General features: G+C 37.6%; 1 protein-coding gene across 6 annotated transcripts in view; it reads right to left on the reverse strand.

Moving 5' to 3' along the window:
- AFG1L (AFG1 like ATPase) overlaps positions 1-19,551 on the reverse strand; it is a 263,443-nt gene that overhangs the window by 83,705 nt on the left and 160,187 nt on the right. For all 6 annotated transcript variants that reach the window (XM_074397640.1, XM_074397639.1, XM_074397636.1 and 3 more), the window contains exon 8: positions 4,387-4,469. In XM_074397640.1, coding sequence (XP_074253741.1) covers positions 4,387-4,469 — 83 coding nt within the window. The remainder of the gene's footprint in view (positions 1-4,386; positions 4,470-19,551) is intronic.

The raw sequence follows: 19,551 nt of genomic DNA on the forward strand, positions 1-19,551 counted from the left end.
AAGCCTGTAATCCCAGCACTTTGGGAGGCCGAGGCGGGTGGATCACGAGGTCAAGAGATCGAGACCATCCTGGTCAACATGGTGAAACCCCGTCTCTACTAAAAATACAAAAAATGAGCTGGGCATGGTGGCGCGTGCCTGTAATCCCAGCTACTCAGGAGGCTGAGGCAAGAGAATTGCCTGAACCCAGGAGGCGAAGGTTGCGGTGAGCCGAGACCGTGCCATTGCACTCCAGCCTGGGTAACAAGAGTGAAACTCCATCTCAAAAAAAAAAAAAAAAAAAAAAAGACGACTTCCTTATGTGTGGCTATAAAACGGCAGATTCCGCAAGCTCAGAGCTCTTTTCCTGTGATAATTCCTGCCTGTTGTAGGAACGACTAACCCTTCACAATAGGGGCAGCAAAATGGCCTGGGGCAGCATACTATGGACCTTTTAGCAGTGGTGCTTCCTGTTTGAAAAGATACGCTTATTGCATATATAAAATAATAACCTCTACTATTACCAGCCCCCAGACAGCTAATCTGAAGCAGTTTAATTCCCTGTAATCACGAGATGGGGTCACCCTTGATTAGTACCAGGTGATTCAAAATAGATTCCAAGCCTCCATCCAGAAGCAAATAGCCCAGTGCTTGATTGATCTGTTTGGATTTCAGCGTGGGGACTTTATTGAGTACTATCTACCAAGCAACTAGAAAAGAAACAAACTGGTCAGGTGTGGTGGCTCATGCCTGTAATCCCAGCACTTTGGGAGGCTGAGGCAGGCAGATCACCTGAGGTCAGGAGTCTGAGACCAGACAGGCAGACATGGCAAAACCCAGTCTCAACTAAAAATAAGAAAAATTAGCTGAGAGTGGTGGTGCATGCCTGTAATCCCCGCTATTCAGGAGGCTGAGGCAGGAGAATCGCTTTAACCTAGGAGGCAGAGGTTGCAGTGACCCGAGATTGCGCCACGTACTCCAGCCCCCAGTGACAGAGTGAGACTCTGTCCCCCCACAAAAAAAGAAAAAGAAAAAGAAAAAAAGAATCAAACTGTGCTTATCTCTGGAATGATCATGCATTTAGCACAGAATAAAAAATTGGGCCGGGAGCAGTGGCTCAAGCCTGTAATCCCAGCACTTTGGGAGGCCGAGGCGGGTGGATCACGAGGTCGAGAGATCGAGACCATCCTGGTCAACACGGTGAAACCTCATCTCTACTAAAAATACAAAAAATTAGCTGGGCATGGTGGCACGTGCCTGTAATCCCAGCTACTCAGGAGGCTGAGGCAGGAGAATTGCCTGAACCCAGGAGGCAGAGGTTGCGGTGAGCCAAGATCGGGCCATTGCACTCCAGCCTGGGTAACAAGAGCAAAAACTCTGTCTCAAAAAAAAAAAAAAAAAAAAAATTGGACAAGGATGTGGTGTTTGAATATATGCAAAAGTTTGAATATTTGCACTCAAGGTCTCTGTTTTATAGCTTGCTAAATTTAAATTCTCTGAGTCTGTTGTATATGAGGATGTTACAGGACCAAAAATATATATGAAACTTACTTATAAAGGTACTCTAGGATTTCTAAATTCAGTGTGATACAGATTACATACAAACATGCAATGTGTTATGTGAATTCGTTTTGTGGGACCTGGGCAATACTATGGACCATAGAAATTGCTCCATGTCAACTTTTTGAGTAGTTTTAGAAATCTGTGTTAATTCTTGATATTATTTAGATTATATTTTAGATACTTGTAATTGGCTTTGGGAAGTTAGACTAATAAAACACTGATTGATGAATATTTCTGTTTCATTAAAGATCATATACGGGATTCTACTTGTATGAAATTCTGAGATAGTGCTTAGTGTTCCCCTAGAAGAAAGCTAAAATTTTGTTTTTTGTGTTTTGTTTGTTTGTTTGTTTTCAGGCAGATGGGGCAGTTGTCAGTGAAAGTGATAAGGGGGTAGTCTGGACTTGCATATTTAGGAATCAATTCCAGATGTCTGGCCAGATGGTAATAAAGAGAAACACATGCTTTAATAAGGCAATATATAGTGCAGCACATTAAAGGCTATTACAGGAGAAATTTAGTAAGTTTTTCTACAAGAACAAGAAAAAAAGAAACCTAATTAAATCAAACGTTAAATAACCTCAGAAAATCTTCATGAAAGAAGTTCTACTCAAGTCCTCATTTGAAACAATATAATGCACATCCCTAGCATCCTGTCTTAGTATCTCATATTATTTTTCCACTTCTGAGATAATTGTAATTGCAAATTCTCCTCGGGGATACTTATGTATCTGCCTTCTTTTCTGACTGTGGGGTGCCCCCAGACTTTCTGTTCTTGACTATGGTCAAGCCCTTTGGATGTTAAATTCAGGAACAAATTTATCTTCCTTGAGAATTAAATGAATGGATGTACAGATAGATAGATAGATAGATAGATAGATAGATAGATAGATCTATATATATGTAAATATATATATGTATGTATATATACACACATATATAAATAAATAAATATATATATATATATGCATAAAATATATATTTTTTTTAAGACAGGTCTTGCTCTGTCACCCAGGCTAAAGTGCAGTGGTATGATTATGGCTTGCTGCAGCCCCTACCTCCCAGGCTCAAGCGACCCTCCCACCTCAGCCTCACAAGAAGCTGAGACTAGAGGCAGGTGCCACCACACCCACTATTTTTTAAATGTTTTGTAGAGACAGGGTCTCCCTATGTTGCCCAGGCTGGTTTCGCACTCCTGGGCTCAAGCGATCCTCCCACCTTGGCCTCCTAAAGTGCTTGGATTACAGGCATGAGCCATTGTGCCTGGCCTTTGAATTTATATATTTTTCAGGAAAGCTGGTCCAGAGTTTCCTGGTGTCCTTTATAGGTCTGGTTTCCTGGACTCTGGAGATTGTTAGTGTTGGTTTTCCTCTAGCATATTTTTAAAGATCAAAACGGGATTTCACTGGGTTAGACTATTATTACTTTTATCAGGAAAAGGAAGGGGTAACAGAGGGTAAGTCAGAGACAGAAAATGGCTATGCTCCAAGCAAAAGTAGCCTTTTCACCTCCAGTAACTTTCGAGACCTCTTCTGCACTATGAAACAAATTTCATAATTTAGACTCAGACTACTATCTTTATTTAAGGAACTTCCCAGTAGGAAAATATTTTTATTTTTCCACAACGATACACTATTTGACAAAAACAGAGAATAAGAATTACCTCCTTTAAAAAATAAAGAGAATAATAACAAATTAATGTATTGGTATCATACACCCGGAATATCAAGACATAGGTTGCCAAAAAATCAGAGAAAGGCTGTGCATATCAGAAAAATAAAATAACCAACAAACACAAACATAAAAGAAACTAGAAAGAAAAAGTCCAAGTTAAAGCAGAAAAATGTGCTATATGAATTTTTTTAAATTATGAAGTACTTTAACGACAGAGTACTTGAGGACAGATGAAGAACCTCCTATAATAATCATCAGGATCTGAATAATAAACTAAAATAGTCCCCTTGGTACACTGTAAAGTATGCAATTTTAATTATGTGATTTTTCTAGCTAATTTCTGCTTCAAAAACAGTAAAGTACTTCTGCTTACAAGGTGGCGGAGACAAGAACTTTTCTCAACCTCTCAAATGTACGTTGTCATCAAAATTTGAATTACCAGAAACATGCCTTTTAGTTAAATTACAATTAGTCCTTAGACAGATCTATTTACTGAGAACTTGCTATGTGCCCAACACTGTTGGCATATACTAAACAACAGTTTGCTTTTGTAAAGCACTTTTTCCTTTTCAGGTTCTCACAAAGGACATTTTAAAACAAACCATATTTGTTTTTTCAGTATTAGCTGCACATGCTGAATACATCTATTATTATAAATTGCTCCTACTTGGAGCATCTTAGCTTTTAAAAGACAAAAATATATTCAGTTGTATTTGTGTATATATATTTTATATTGGTTATATATGGAAGTCAATCAATAATGATAAATACAAACAGACTGACAAAATCAACAATTTTGGGGGAATGGAAATGGCACACTTGTCAGATGATATCCACAAATAATTAATTACTTCACACATTACAGATATTCTCTTAATAGTAGAGTCTCTTATAAAAGGATGTTCATTACATTCTAACCATCTGTCATCATTCTTCCCCAAAAAACTAATTAGAGTTTCATCCAATCACACATTATAAAGGACATAAATATGGATGGTAAAGTTACAGGTTAAAGAAGTTAATATAAGAACATTTGAAGTTTAAAAATCATGGGCTTCAGAACCAGGCTTTCTGAAGGAACCAGCAGTTCCAATAATTAAACTGCTTATTTTTATCATCTTTTTTGGATTAATGATTAGATATTAAACTTTAAAAATTAAAACAACTTACAGGTAGTAGAGTTTTCCTGCAGCAGGAAGTTCCCTTTTCCGGTAATCTATGCCAGAATCTAGCTGGATTGTATTACAGTATTCCTACAATCCAAACATATAAAGTATCTTTTTAAACAAGTAGTGGTTCAGAATTACAATCCTTCCCTTATACTATACATATTTAAATTTTTCAAATGTTTCCTCAAAAAATAATATGAGTGACAAGAAAACAATAGAACTCATGCAAGATTACTAAAGTTGCAATATTAAATATATCAAGCCATTGAAATATCAGTTTAAAAAAATTAAAATTTGCATCATGTTTTCTGAAACATTGCCCAAATAGTGCTGTTATCAAATTCCCCAAATAACCTCATTTGGGTTTTTTTCAAATAGCCCAATTTTCTAATACCCTGGAGTAAGAAACTAGAGGCTACCAGAAAGAATAACTCATGGGTCTTCAGCACCACAGTGGGAGAGAGGCAGCATAAGAAAGCTGGAGCTGGACGTGGTGGCTCACATCTGTAATTCCAGCCCTTTGGGAGGCTGAGACAGGTGGATTGTGTGAGCCTAAGAGTTTGGGACCAGCCTGGGCAACACAGCAAAACCCATCTCTACAAAAAACACAAAAATTAGCTAGGTGTGGTGGCACATGTCTGTAGTCTCGACTACTTGGCAGGCTGAGGTGTGAGGATCCCTTGAGTCTCGGAGCCGGAGGTTGCAATGAGCAATGATCATGCCACTGCACTCCAGACTGTGCAACAGAGCAAGAACCTGTCTCAAAAAAAAAAAAAAAAAAAAAAAAAGAGAGAGAGAGAGAGAGAGAGGGAGAGAGAGAGACAGGTTCTTGCTCTGTTGCACAGTCTGGAGTACAGTGGCATGATCATAGCCAGGCACAGTGGCTCAAGCCTGTAATCCTAGCACTTTGGGAGGCCGAGGTGGGTGGATCACCTGAGGTCAGGAGTTCAAGACCAGCCTGGCCATCATGGTGAAACCCCATCTTTAAAAAAATAAAAAATAAAAATAAATAGAGAAAGAGAGAGAGAGAGAGAGTTGGGACAGAACATTAGTGTCCACATTTTAAACCAAATGACCAAACTAGAATGATGTTCTAGTTACGTCCAGCCTTCGCTTCTAAATGGCTGCCACTGCCCTTGTCTCCCTTTTAGTTTCCTCTCTGCTCATCAACATTTCCGTGTACTTTCCTGCTGTGGGTGCCTCTTTTCAACCCAAGTCATCCTGTGCCACTAATGTCCTTCTCTTCTCCCAAGTACTTCTTTCTTTCCATTCCCTCAGGGTGCGTATGTGCACACAAGCACATACACCACACACACACACACACACACACACACACATACACACACCCCCCAAATTCTTACTGAGAGGGCGAATGTACTTTTGTAACACCTATCTTCTTGGTCAGTTGGATTTTGGAGGCCATGAGAGGAATATATGTAGAGGGAGGGTGTGTGTGTGCGTGTGTGTGTGTGTGTGTGTGTGTGTATCTCTACATAGATAGAGGCATACCTCATTTTATTGTGTTTCCCTTTCTTGTGCTTCTCAAAATACTGCACTTTTTTATAAAGTGATGGTTTCCGGCAACCCTGCATGAAGCAAGCCTACTGGCTTCAATTTTCCAACATCGGTGCTCACTTTGTGTCTCTGTCACATTTTGGTAATTCTTGTAATATTTCAAACTTTTAAAAATTATATTTGTCATTAATAATATGATCAGTGATCATATGTTAATTATGTGACCAGTGATCTTTGACACCATTACTGTAATTGTTTTAGGGCACCACAAACTGCACCCATAGAAGAGGTTAAACTAAATTTATACATGCTGTTTGCATTCTGACTGCTCCACCAACTGTCCGTTCCTCTCCCTCTCTTTCTTCTCTCTCTCTGTCTCTCTGTCTCTCTCTCTCTTTCTTCTTAGGTGTCCCTATTCTCTGAGAAACAAGAATATTGAAATTATGTCAATTAATAACCAACCCTACAATGGCCTCTAAGTGCTCAGGTGAAAGGAAGAGTCACACATCTCTCACTTTCAATCAAAAGCTAGAAATGATTGAGTTTAGTAAGGAAGGTATGTCAAAAGCCAAAACAGACAAAAACCTAGACCTCTTGTACCAAAAAGTTATCTGAGCTGTGATTGCAAAGGAAAAATTCTTGAAGGAAATGAAAAGTGCTACTCCAGTGAAAAAATGAACAGTAAGAAGAAAGCGAAATAGCTTTATTATTGACATGGAGAAAAGTTTGAGTGATCTGGATAGAAGATCAAAACAGCCACAACATTTCCTTAAGCCAAAGGCTAATCCAGAGCAAGGTCCTAATTCCCTTCAATTCTATGAAGGTTGAGAGAGGTGGGGAAGCTGCAGAAGAAAAGCTGGAAGCTAGCAGGGGTTGGTTCATGAGGTTTCAAGAAATAAGTTATCTCTATAACATAAAAGTGCAAGGTAAATCAGCAAGTGCAGATGGAAAAGGTGCAGCAAATTATCTAGAAGACTTAAGATCATCGATGAAGATGACTACACTAAACAATAGATTTTCACTGTAGATGAAACACCCTTCTACCAGAAGACGCCAACTAGGACTTTCATAGCTAGAGAGGAGAAGTCAATGCCTGGCTTCAAAGCTTCAAAGGACAGACTAACTCTCTTGCTAGAGGCTAATGCAGCTGGTGACTTGATTTACCAATCTGAAAATCCTAGGGCCCTTAAGAATTATGCTACGTCTACTCTGCCTGTGCTCTATAAATGAAATAACAAAGCTCATGGATGGCAGCACATCTGTTTACAGTATGGTTTACTAAATATTTTAAGCCTACTTTGGAGAGCTACTGCTTAGAAGAAAGATTATTTTCAAAAGATTACTGCTCATGGCAATGCACCTGGTCATCCAAGAGCTCTGATGGAGGTGCACAAGGAGATAAATGTTGTTGTTCCCTGCCTGCTAACACAACATCCATTCTCATTCTGCAGCCCATGAATCAAGAAGTAATTTCAACTTACAAGTCTTCTTATTTAAGAAATACACTTTAAGGCTATATCTGCCATAAATATCTTTTGTGAAAGGAAGAGCCAATCTATATAGCAACATTCAACACTATCTTAGGAAACTGCCACAGCCACTCCAATCTTTAGCAGCCACCACCCTGATTAGTCAGCAGCCACCAACATCAAGGCAAGACCAGCAAAAAGATGACCACTCACTGAAGGTTCAGATGATTATTAGCATTTTAGCAATAAAATATTTTTTAAATTAAAGATTTTTTAGACATAATGCTATTGCATACTTAATAGACTACAGTATAGTAGAAATACAACTTTTAGATGCACTGGGAAACCAAAAAGTTCCTGCAACTCACTTTATTGCAATACTGTTTTATTGCAGTAGCCTAGAACCAAACCCTCGATATCTCCAAGGTATGACTGTATAGATACATGTAGATGATTGACAGATAGATAGATAGATAGATAGATAGATAGATAGATAGACAGACAGGCAGGGAGATATTCACTTCAGTAGAAGAATGGTGATCAAGAGATTTTAGGAGAAGTCAAGAAACAACTATAGGCTGACATTTTGTTTGCCTTCAAAATGAAAATTGCCTTAATAAAAATTCATGGGAAAAACCATATTTTAACATCACTACTTTTATTAATGAAAAAGTGCATTTTTGTTTTTAAACAGAGTCTTGCTCTGTTGCCCAGGCTGGAGTGCAGTAGCATGATCTCAGCTCACTGCAACCTTCGCCTCTTAGATTCAAACAATTTTTTTGCCTCAGCCTCTTGAGTAGCTGGGACTATCGGCATGAGTGACCATGCCTGGCTAATTTTTGTATTTTTAATAGAGACAAGATTTTGTCCTGTTGTCCAAGCTGGTCTTGAACTCCTAGCCTTAAGTGATCTGCTCTCCTCAGCCTCCCAAAGTGCTGGGATTACAAGCAGGAGCCACCACGCCCAGTCAAAAACTGTATTTTTCAAATCTTTGGAATCAAGATATAACTGTGGTGGATTTTAAGACTTGTACATTGTAAAATAATCTCTTCATCCCAACATGCTCTTCTTACAATGTGATGTTGATATTCCAGTTATCAAGAAGTGAAGTCTGTCTATGTTCCACCCCTTGAATGTTGTGACTATGATGGAAATGGGCTATGCAATAATATCCTAGGTGACACTTAAGGCAGCTTCTTATTGGTTGGAATGCTTGCTCCAGAACTCTGAAGTGCCAAGTGGGCATTTAATTGCCTGGAGGCTATTAAGCTGTGAGAAAGCTTAAACTATATCATACAGAGAGAGGAGGCCCTGGAGAGGCACTGAGATGACATGAAGACAGAGGTGATGACAGTCTCCAGCTGTTCTAGCTGTAGCCACCATCTTACTGAGGAAGCCAGAATTGCCACCTGAACCTTTACCAAATCCCTGATCCACAGAAACCAGGAGAGAACAAAGTAATGTTTTTAAAGCCTCTTTTACAGTCATTTTACAGTAATGTGTTATGCAGCAAGAGATAATCAGAACAGCAATATTTGGGCACACTTGAAAAGTAGCAATGTTCTTCCTCCCTGAAAGAGCATCCTGGGTTGTACTGTTATACCAGGGTTGAGGGCTGTTTATCACCTGCATCCAGAGCACAAATTGCACTTCCCCTCCCCCCATGCTGCTGCTAAGGGACTCAGGAGAGTAAAATAGGGTGACCAACAATCCCCTGGGAATAAGGGGTTTCGCCAAGACTGAGGCGAGTTTCTGGATACAGAACTTTCAGTGCTAACACTAGGACAATCCTAGACAATCTGGGATGGTTGGCTACCCTGAGTGAAGACCCAGAGGACTGGGTTGTGGCTAGTGTAGGAATAGCATTTTGATTATATATTAGCAATTCTGAACTTGATTAGCATAAAATAACACCCAAGAAGCTGGTCCTCTAGGGAGGCCTACAAACATAAGCTTTTGAATTAACATTTGAAGAACAGCCCTGAAAAACTAGCAAAAGTCATGGCTCCCTGCAATGCTGGCATAAGCAACCTGTTGGCAATTCCATAAAGACATCCCTAGCTCATCATTCCAAGTTGTCCAAATCCAACTCCCCAGGCCTCTCCTTCAGGACCTGGGCCCTATAACCAATCCCACCAGAGGAGAATAGAGCATTGCCCAGATACATGCATTCCACTCTCTCCTTGCCTTAAGATGTCCTGTGTTTTGTATATATACTACATTACTTCTTGAGAAGAAGAGAGATATATGAATATATATATCTCCCTTTGCCTCAAGATGTCCTGTGTTTTTCTTGATGTAGTAAACCTGGAAAAACAGATACTTTCTTCCCCTTCTCCCTGCTTTAATTGTGAGGGCTCAGTTATCTAGTACAAAAAAGAAGGAAAAATGTCCTTATTTAGGGAACATGTCTTACTCAATCTCCCTGAGAAACGCCTGCCTTACTATGGTAAGCAATGGCCAATTTTTCATAAGCTACCTTTACTACAGACGTAAATACAGTGTCACAATATAGTCATATAAATATATTTGCCAGGTTCTCTATTTTTTTTAAAACTGCAATTTACCTTACCTGATTCAGTATTCCTAATTTAGTCAAAAAGTTTTCTTATTTTTTACTATTAAAAAATAAGGCTAATAGGAGTTATACAGCTTCAATTTCTCTTTCTGAGTAACTTCTCGATCATATGAGTGATTAAGCCCTACCAAATGGTTGCATTTGTACATTCACTAATCGCCACTGAGGAATACCTAATCAGCAGCAAAAGAACTATTACCAAAGCCCTTAGATGTTAGCTCCTAATTGTCTGAAAAACACTAACACTCAGTTTATTTATATATATATTTTAAATAAACCTCAAATTTTCAGATTTCATTTGCTTATACTAGATTCTTCAAAGCTCTTTGCAGAAGGGTGGAGGAGGGTGAAAGCCAAGCTGCAAGTTGGCAGCAAATCTAGTCAAAAGGGCATGATCGCTAAGTAATTTCCTAATTTCCAGTGATATTTACAAGGCCTGTGACCCCTTATCACCATCCAATTCTAATGCATAACACTAATCGGCCAGCAAACAAAATTTATTTTAAAATAGTTTGCATATTTATATATACAAAGGACAAATACAATTATACAATCTAAAAAAATACAATTAGAAAATTTGGGGAGGAAAAGGAGGGAGAATAACACAACTGTCTGAGCATACTCGTGTCAAAGGCCTTTGACTTTGGAAAGAAAAATGTATGACTAAAAGAACTGTATTAAAGCAGTGTATATTGTCCCCAACATCTATTGTGTGTATTTTTAGCAATCCTGAATAATACCATTAGAAAAACAGCCATCTCACAAAGTAACTTTATATAGCTTCTACTCGCTTCCAGTTGGAACAAAGAATAAAGACACTGTGGAGAAAATCCCTTAAAACTACAACATACCCACCTCTTAAGCAAAGATTGAAACAATAAACACAGATTTGCCTACCTTAACATTTTTTATTATAAAAGCAATTTCTCTTATCATAGAAATTTGGAACATGAGGAAAAAAATCCCAAGTATATAAATCAAACTTCTATCCCTTATCTAAGTGACTGTATTATACAGGCATTTAAAGAATCAAAATTATTAGTGTTTTTCTTGGTAATAGTCAACTAATTTGTTTTATAAATTTTTAATGAGTAAAAAATAAAAAGAAAAAATGGTTGAGACTTTTTTTTTTCTGAGATAGAGTCTCGCTCTGTTGTGCAAGCTACAGTACAGTGGCGTGATCTCAGCTCACTGCAACCTCTGCCTGTCGGTTTCAAGCAATTCTCCCTGCCTCAGCCTCCTGAGTAGCTGGGATTACAGGTGCCTGCTACCACGCCCAGCTAATTTTTGTATTTTTTAGTAGAGATGGGGTTTCACCTGTTGGCCAGGCTAGTCTTGAACTCCTGACCTCAGGTGATCCACCCAACTCGGCCTCCCAAAGTGCTGGGATTTCAGGCATGAGCCACCATGGCTGGCCGAGACTTTTTCTTATTCCAGGAAATAAAATTTTAAATAACTAAGATATATCATTTTACTTGATTATTTAAGAAATGTATCTTTTTGGGGCTGGGTGCAGTGACTCACGCCTGTAATCCCAGCACTTTGGGATGTTGAGGTGAGCAGATCACCTAAGGTTGGGAGTTTGAGACCAGCCTGTCCAATATGGTGAAAACCCATCCCTACTAAAAATTTAAAAATTAGACGGGCATGGTGGCATGTGCCTGTAATCTCAGCTATTTGGGAGGCTGAGGCAGGAGAATCGCTTGAATCCAGGAGGTGAGGTTGCAGTGAGCCACTGCACCACTTTTTTGAGTGCACTGCACCATTGCACTCAAACCTGGGCAATGAGAATCCATTCAAAAATGGATTTTATTTTTGAGAATCCATCTCAAAAATAAAAAATAAAATAAAAATGTATCTTTTTTGAACTAAAAAAGTAATCCATGCTTATTATAAAACATTCAAACAATATTAAAAGCATAAAAGTAGAAATGAATATCCCTTTCTCAGAAAAAAGTTTGTTTATAGCCTATATAAGTTTTTTCTATACATATAGAAATTACAGAGATAGATGTCTATCAGATCATATATACAGTTTATTGCTTAATTCTTTTTGATATCGTGAAAGTTCTATGAGAGAAAATAAACGTTTAAATACAGGAAAGCTAAATTGCATACTGTACTAATTTTTTTTTGCTAAGAATACAATTAAGGGTGGGAGACTGAGTAGAAGGTGTCTTTTTATTTTATTTTATGTTATTTTGAGGCAGCTATACATTCTAAGACAGCTGTTTGAGTCTTATTTAAAGTAATCATGTACTACTACTTCTAAGTTTAAACAATGATATATGAGAAAATTCAATACATAAACTGCTTCACATTTTAAGGTTTTTATAATTTAAGTATAACTTAAATACAGAAAAGTACACAAATTTGTAAATGTCCAGCTCAATCATGAAACAGAGTCTCACCAGCATCTCTGAAGCCCCCTAATATCACCTTCTACTCCCCAGAGGTAACCACTATTCTGATTCTAGCACCACAGAATTTTGCCTGTTTCTGGAGCTTTATATAAGTGAAATCATATAGTATGTATTCTTTTGTGATAGGGTTCTTTTATGTCTGTGAGATTCCTCCATCCATATGTTATGTATAGCTATAGTTTATTGATTGTCATTATCATATTCTCTGTATGAATATGCCACAATTTATGGGTTCATTCTATTGATGGACATCTGGGTTGTTTGTAGGTATTTGCTCTTACAAATAATGCAGCCACAGACATTCTTGCATGAGATTTTTGGTGCACACATGTACATGCTCTTGTTGGACATATACCTAAAACAGGAACTGCTGGACCATAGAGTAAAAATATACTCAGCCATAGTGGATCCTGCCTATTTTCCAAGGTGGTTGCACCAATCTATACTCCCCTCACTAGTGTGTGAGCACCCTTAAGTGTTCATTTGCTGCTGGTATATAGAAATACAATTTATTTTTAAATGCTGACTTTCTATCTTAGGAACTATCTCATTAACGTAACTTGTATATGCTGATTTTCAGGATGATACCAAAGATGTTTCACATATTTCATAAAATATGCCACACTGTTTTATATCACAAAAATGTGCATTTACGGTTTAACAAGTCCCCTCCAAATTCAATATTTACTTCAGATCAACCTAATAAACATAATTGAATACTATAGGCTGGGCACTTTCCTAGTTACTAGAATATATAATGATGAATAAGATATAGCTTTTGCTCTGACAGCCTGGTAGTAATCAGATATCTGTTAGTTATCATTTTCTTCTCACCATCACAGACATAATTTTTCAAGTTGATAAACTGAGATGTCCTCTGCCAATTGGCACACTATGTGATTTTAGCCTGTTATATAACCTCTCCAGATATCAGTTTTTCTCCTCTACAAAACGAAAGAATTGAGTAGATCCCTTTAAGCTCCAAAATTCTTAACATTATTGCTGTTCTCTCACTTCAGGGCTCTTCCGTGCTTAGTTCTTCTTTGGGTTTACCTCTTTTTAGAGCAGACCACAGCCTGAGTCTACCTCAAGCTGTATCAGCCTCCTTTGCTTTGTTGATCATCTCATATCCCAAAGTAAATCAAAAACGTCTTTCTTCCCATCTACCCACTTCTCCTTCCCTGGCCACCCTACTTGTCCCACACTTAAAATACCGACATCCTATTAACTTATTAGATAAGGTCTGTATCCCTTCTTTTTATTAAGCAGTTTCAGAATTTCTTTCTCCTTACAAAACACAGGAAGGGGAATATTTAAGCATCATAATGTGCTTATTATGTGCTTCAGATGTGCTAGGCAACTGACTTGGCTTTATCTCATATCATCCTTGTAATATCCATCCCCAGGGCAAGGCAATATTTCGCAAAATCCCCATTTAGAGTTGAGGAAACATAGGATCAGAGAGCTTACTTATGCGCCGAATTGCATCTCCCCAAAATTCATGTTAAAACACTAACCCTCAGTACCTCAGAATGTGACTGTATTTGGTGACAGAGCCTTTAATTCAGTTAAAATGAAGTCTGACTGGCATCCTTATGAGAAAAGGAAATGTGGACATGTGGACACAGTTACGTGTGTACCCCGCAGAAAGGCCACGTGAAAACACAGCGAGACGGCAGCCATCTGCCAGCCAAGAGAGAGGCCTCAGGAGAGACCAAAGCTGCCCATGCCTTTGTCCTTCCAGCCACCAGAACCATGAGAAAGTGAATTTCCATGGTTTAAGTAATCCAGTCTGTTGAATTTTGTTTTAGCAGTCCTAATAAACCAATATGATAACCAATATGCTACCTTGCTCCAGTAATTAGCATTCAGAAAGGCATTTAAAGAGAAAAAAAAGAAAGAATTGCAAGATTCAAAAAAGCAAGCAAGCAAGCCAAGACAGAAGCTAAAAGCACATCTCCAGACACTTGCTTGTGAGGTGAGTCACAATCTGACTCTTTCTGCAGCCACAGCTAGAAGAAAACATCACAGTAAATTCACAATTCACAGGGCATCCAAAAAGAGGCCACACGGTTTGTAGGTGGCTGAGCTGTGATTTGACCAGGACAATCTTGCCCCCAAATCCATGGTCCTCCCACTGTGTCACACTAATTTATTCAACAGCAGCCACAAAATCATTTTCCTTTAGTCTTATACAACTTACATAATTCATTTTTGCTTCTCCATCTCTCCCCCACCATCTCAAATTAATTGCCTCTGTATAGTGTAAATACGCTAATTACTCTTCTTGGGCCCATACACTATGGTTCTACATGATTTCCTTTAGGTATTTAGTCCAAAACCATATATGAGATAAATGTACCCCATACTAAATTCTGTACTGTAATGGGTTATAGTGAATTTCCATTACATAGGACATTTTCTATGTTTATCTAAAATGTCTGCTCAACTCATAGTTCACTGTTCCTATGGCTTTCACTTGATCATCTAAACCAAAGACCTCAGTCTTGGAAAGGAAACTCCTACACAGCACCATATACTCACAGACCCTTCAAAGCAGAGTAGAGTCTAACGAGGATGATGATTTCCTCTCTCTCTCTCAGAAATGCAAAAATGAAAAGTACAAAGTAATCTCTGACAATTACTCTCTTCCACAAAATACACATAATTCCTCTCACATTTTAGTAGGTCTTATAATAAGACCTGACATAAACTTACTAAGAGAACTTGAGGTGTAAATAAATAAGTCCATCTTTATCATCAGCATCAACTGCTATGGTCTAAATATTTGTGTCCCCCTCAAAATTCATCTGTTGAGACCTAATCTCCAGTGGGATATTAGGGGGAAGGGCCTTTGGGAGGCAATTAGGTCCTGAGGGCAGATCCCTCATTAATGGGATTATTGCCTTTATTAAAAAAAAAAAAAAGGCTGAGGGAGCTTGTTTGTCCCTTCCCCTCATGATATGAGGACACAGCTAGAAGGTAACATCTTGGAATCAGAAAAGGAACCCTCATTCGACACTGAATCTGCTGGTGCCCTCATCCTTGACTTCTCAGCCTGGACTAAGACATCATGGTAACAGCAAACACTGGTATAAGGGCTTACCATGTGCCAGGGACTACTCTAAGATCCTTAAATATATTCAATTAATTCTTTCAACCACTATAAGGTAGAAATTATTATTACCCCATTTTACAAATGAATGACGAAACTAAAGCACAGAAAGGTTAAGCAACTTGTCCATTGTCAAACAGCCCAAAAGTGACAGAACCAGGATTCAAATGCAGGCATTTTGGCTCTGCTGTTTCATCATAGCCCAGGATATGCTCAGGCAACCATGGTTCTTGCTTGGATGCACAAGGCAATGGAAAATTCACATGGTCCTGTTGGGAGATTTTCACAGTACTCTGTCAGCTTGCCTAGCAATGTCCTACATCAGTTGCCCTCTGCTCCTGTGCTCACTGAGTAAGGCCCAAACTTGTCTGCTTTCCTGAGAAATAGCTATGTTGCAATGAACAGACTGGTTTATTTATTTAAAACCTAATCTCATACAAAAATGATATGGGGCAGCTTCCTGGAGACTTTGTGTAGCTGTTATATGTTACACTGCAACATTACAAAATGGGTAGTTTTCTTTGGGTTTCAAGCCTGTAAGTTCTATATGACCAGGATCATGTCTGTTTTGCCATCACTGTCTCTCCAGCAGTTAGTATCTAGTACATAGTACATAGTAAATGCTCAGTAAATATTCACCAACTGAATGAACCATTAGCAAACACTTATGTGTAAAGCTCTAGTGCAAGTTAGTATGTTGGGAACTACAGGAAGAAGCCAACTAGTGAAGTCCCTTTCTCAAAGAGCTTTTATGACAAAATGAAGCATTCTTCCAGCTACGTTCTGCCAGCAAGACACCACCTCTACAGAAAATAAAAAAGTTAACCAGGTGTAGCGGTACACACCTGCAGTCCTATTTCCTTTGGAGGCTGAGGCGGAAGGGTCACTTGAGCCTAGGAGACCAAGTCTGTAGTGAGCTATGATCACACCACTGCATTCTAGCTTGGGCAACAGAGCAAGACACTATCTCCAAAAAGATAAATAAATGAAAAATAAAAATTAAAATATTAAAAGTGAGATTGAGTTATACCTAATATCAAAGATCTCTAGGATATCTCTGAAGCATAAGAATAACTCAGACTAAGGTATATACATACATATGTATATATATATATATATATATATATATATATATATTACTCCATTAACTTACAACAAAACAAAACTATATGTTTGGAATATATAGATAGATATGCATGCATATAAATGTACAGAAAAATGCTTCAAAAGATACAGACTAAATTTTTTTTTTGGATTCCACTTTCTAAGGGTTTAGAAAAGCAAGGATACAAACTAAATTTTTAACAGTGGCTACTCCTGGGGAGGGAAGTAGGAATGAGGTGAAGTAGAAGGTGGAGGAGGGATGGGAAGAGGGAAGAGTGGTGAAAGGTGAGTTTTAATATTTAGTATATATGTTTATGGGATGTTTGCATTTGTTAGCCTATCATGCATTCATTTATCTCTTATGAAAATTTACAACAGGAAAGATCTTAGAGTATTGTCCCCAAAGACTGGTGCTGGGAAAAAGCTGATAGCTGCCTTATTGAAATCACCATTATCTATTTCCAATTCTGTCATAACAAACAGAATTTTAATTAATATTCCATTATTCTCCCACTGTTTACCTTATCCAAGAAAACCAGAGTCCTAAAGGGGGTGGGGGAAGAAAAATAGAAGAGTGGCCTACCATAGGCTGCAAAGAAGTTGAAACGATGCATCTTTAGAGAATCTTTTTTATAACTATGCTACCAAACACACAACTGCATCTCCTGTAAGCTTTAATTTTCTTCCATAGAAAGGCTATGCAATATAGCTTCGAGCTAATAGAAAGTTCCCACTATACATGCAGCCTTGCAAAATTAGTTTTTCAATATTCAGTAAATTTACCCACAAGATTTTTTCTTCTTCTGCACAAATAATTATAGGTAAGCAATAACTTTTCTAACAACAACAAAAAAAACTACACTATAATTACACAAAGCCCGTAAGGCATATGATTCATTTACACTGTAATTACCACTCTGGAATAATGAAGAAAAACAATATCTCAATAAAATATTTAGCTTAAAAAATGACCCCTACCCATTTTCAGAGGCTTCATTATTTAGAGTTTTAGTATCCAGGATAGCATTTATAAATATTCTAAACTTTGGTTCTGCTCTTTCTTCATTGTATTTGCTCAACTTTTTGTCATTTCACTGCTCATTAGCACCTTTATCTGAAGATGAAAAGAGACAAATTCAGTCACTCTTAACAATAGTCAATTCTTATTGCTGATAAAAAATCTGAAGAGTAAATTTTAAACTATTATCTAAAAACAATATTTGGATATCACTATATTTAACTTACCATTGTGTACGATTAAAGCTAGATTAATAAGATAGATTATGCTATTATATAAAAGAAAGATAAAAACTTTCTTATCAGTAAGAACAATTGAGAATATAATTAATTCCACCTAAAGACAATAAGGTATGCAATATGTAACTATAGTGAATATATGTGTATATGTATATGTATATGTATATGTATATGTATATGTATATATATCTTCATACACACACATACACATATACACACACATACTGTGCAACATGGTTTGGTGGGAAGAGCTCTCAATAAAAGGTAGGAAATCTGAATTGTAGATCTGGCTCTGCTGCTATCTGGGCCATCTTAGTTAAGATGATCTTAGGCATGAGCTTTAATTGCCTCCACTGTATAATAAGGTGTTTCTAAACCTAAATAAGTGTTTCTAAAGTGTCTTCAAACTCTGTCTCACACACACACACACACACACACACACACACACACACACTTCTATTTATAGGCAAGGCTTGTATTCACTAGTATATACCAGTATGGGGCAACTGATCACAACCCAGCATCTGCTATGATTGGTCTGCCAATGCTATAACAGTTGTTAAAAAGTGTGAACAATCATCCTTATTTACAAGCATTCTCCAAATTATAAAATGTCTACCATGTGTAACCCTCTGTATTCTGCCTTCTACACACAATGAGGACATTCCGGGAGCTAAATATGCTCTCTTAACCTCTGGTTACAACCTAGAGTGCTATCCCTTTCCTACAGCCCCCTTCAAAAACATTTTCTACATATGCCTTGCTCTGTATTTCTCAGCTCTCACTATACATAATTTATTTAGTTCCATGTCAGGTAACTTCTATATACACCAAAACCATTTTTAGTTTTCTTCCTCTGCCTTTTCTATCTCCCTTCTAAGCTTTGTCTATTTTTCTTAGGAAATCTCCATTTCATTCCAGTTGGAGTAAAAACAAAATCATAAGCATGACTATTAAACCAAGAGTGATGACAGCAATACATTCATATAAAGAAAACAAAAGGCAAAACAAAGGTGCAGTTTCATCAACCTCTGAAATTTGTAAACACATAATGGAGTCCATTCAGAATTCACAAACATTTCTATCTCATCTATTCCTCCTCCACAATCACCAGCATCACAAGGTAGAAGACTTATTTAAAAGTTGTGCTTTTAATATATTGCAGTTTACATAACTGCTAGCATTATAACTTCCCAACACACAGCTAACCACTTCTAACTGTCTCTATTATATATATTATAATATATCTCTAACATTATAATATTTTTCTATGCTATATTACAACCATTTTTTGTCTAATTCCCCTACTAGAACATCCTAATTTCCCTGATGGCAGGATTCAACTAAGTAACACATTTATCATTGTATCCCCAGTGACTAAGCCCTTCAAAAATGCATGTTGAAATCTAACTACTGCTTTCTTCTACTTTATTTTACAAGGGCATAATACATGAGCTATTTGGAGCAATTCGGCTTTTGCAGACTAGGTAGCCTAAGACTTTAATATCACATTTAGAACACCAGTTGAGGGAGAAATCTATCATAGTTCAAAAGAAATAATTTATAAATAAACTTCTGAAACTTAATCTTTTTGAAAATCCATAGCATCATGAGGGCCTTAGCAACCTTGTGGTCCAATCCCATCATTTACAGATGAAAAAATGTAAGCTCACACAGGTTTAAGAGGCTTGCCAGTGACAGAGCA

Source organism: Saimiri boliviensis, chromosome 4 (assembly GCF_048565385.1).
Source record: "Saimiri boliviensis isolate mSaiBol1 chromosome 4, mSaiBol1.pri, whole genome shotgun sequence".
NCBI lineage: Eukaryota > Metazoa > Chordata > Mammalia > Primates > Cebidae > Saimiri > Saimiri boliviensis.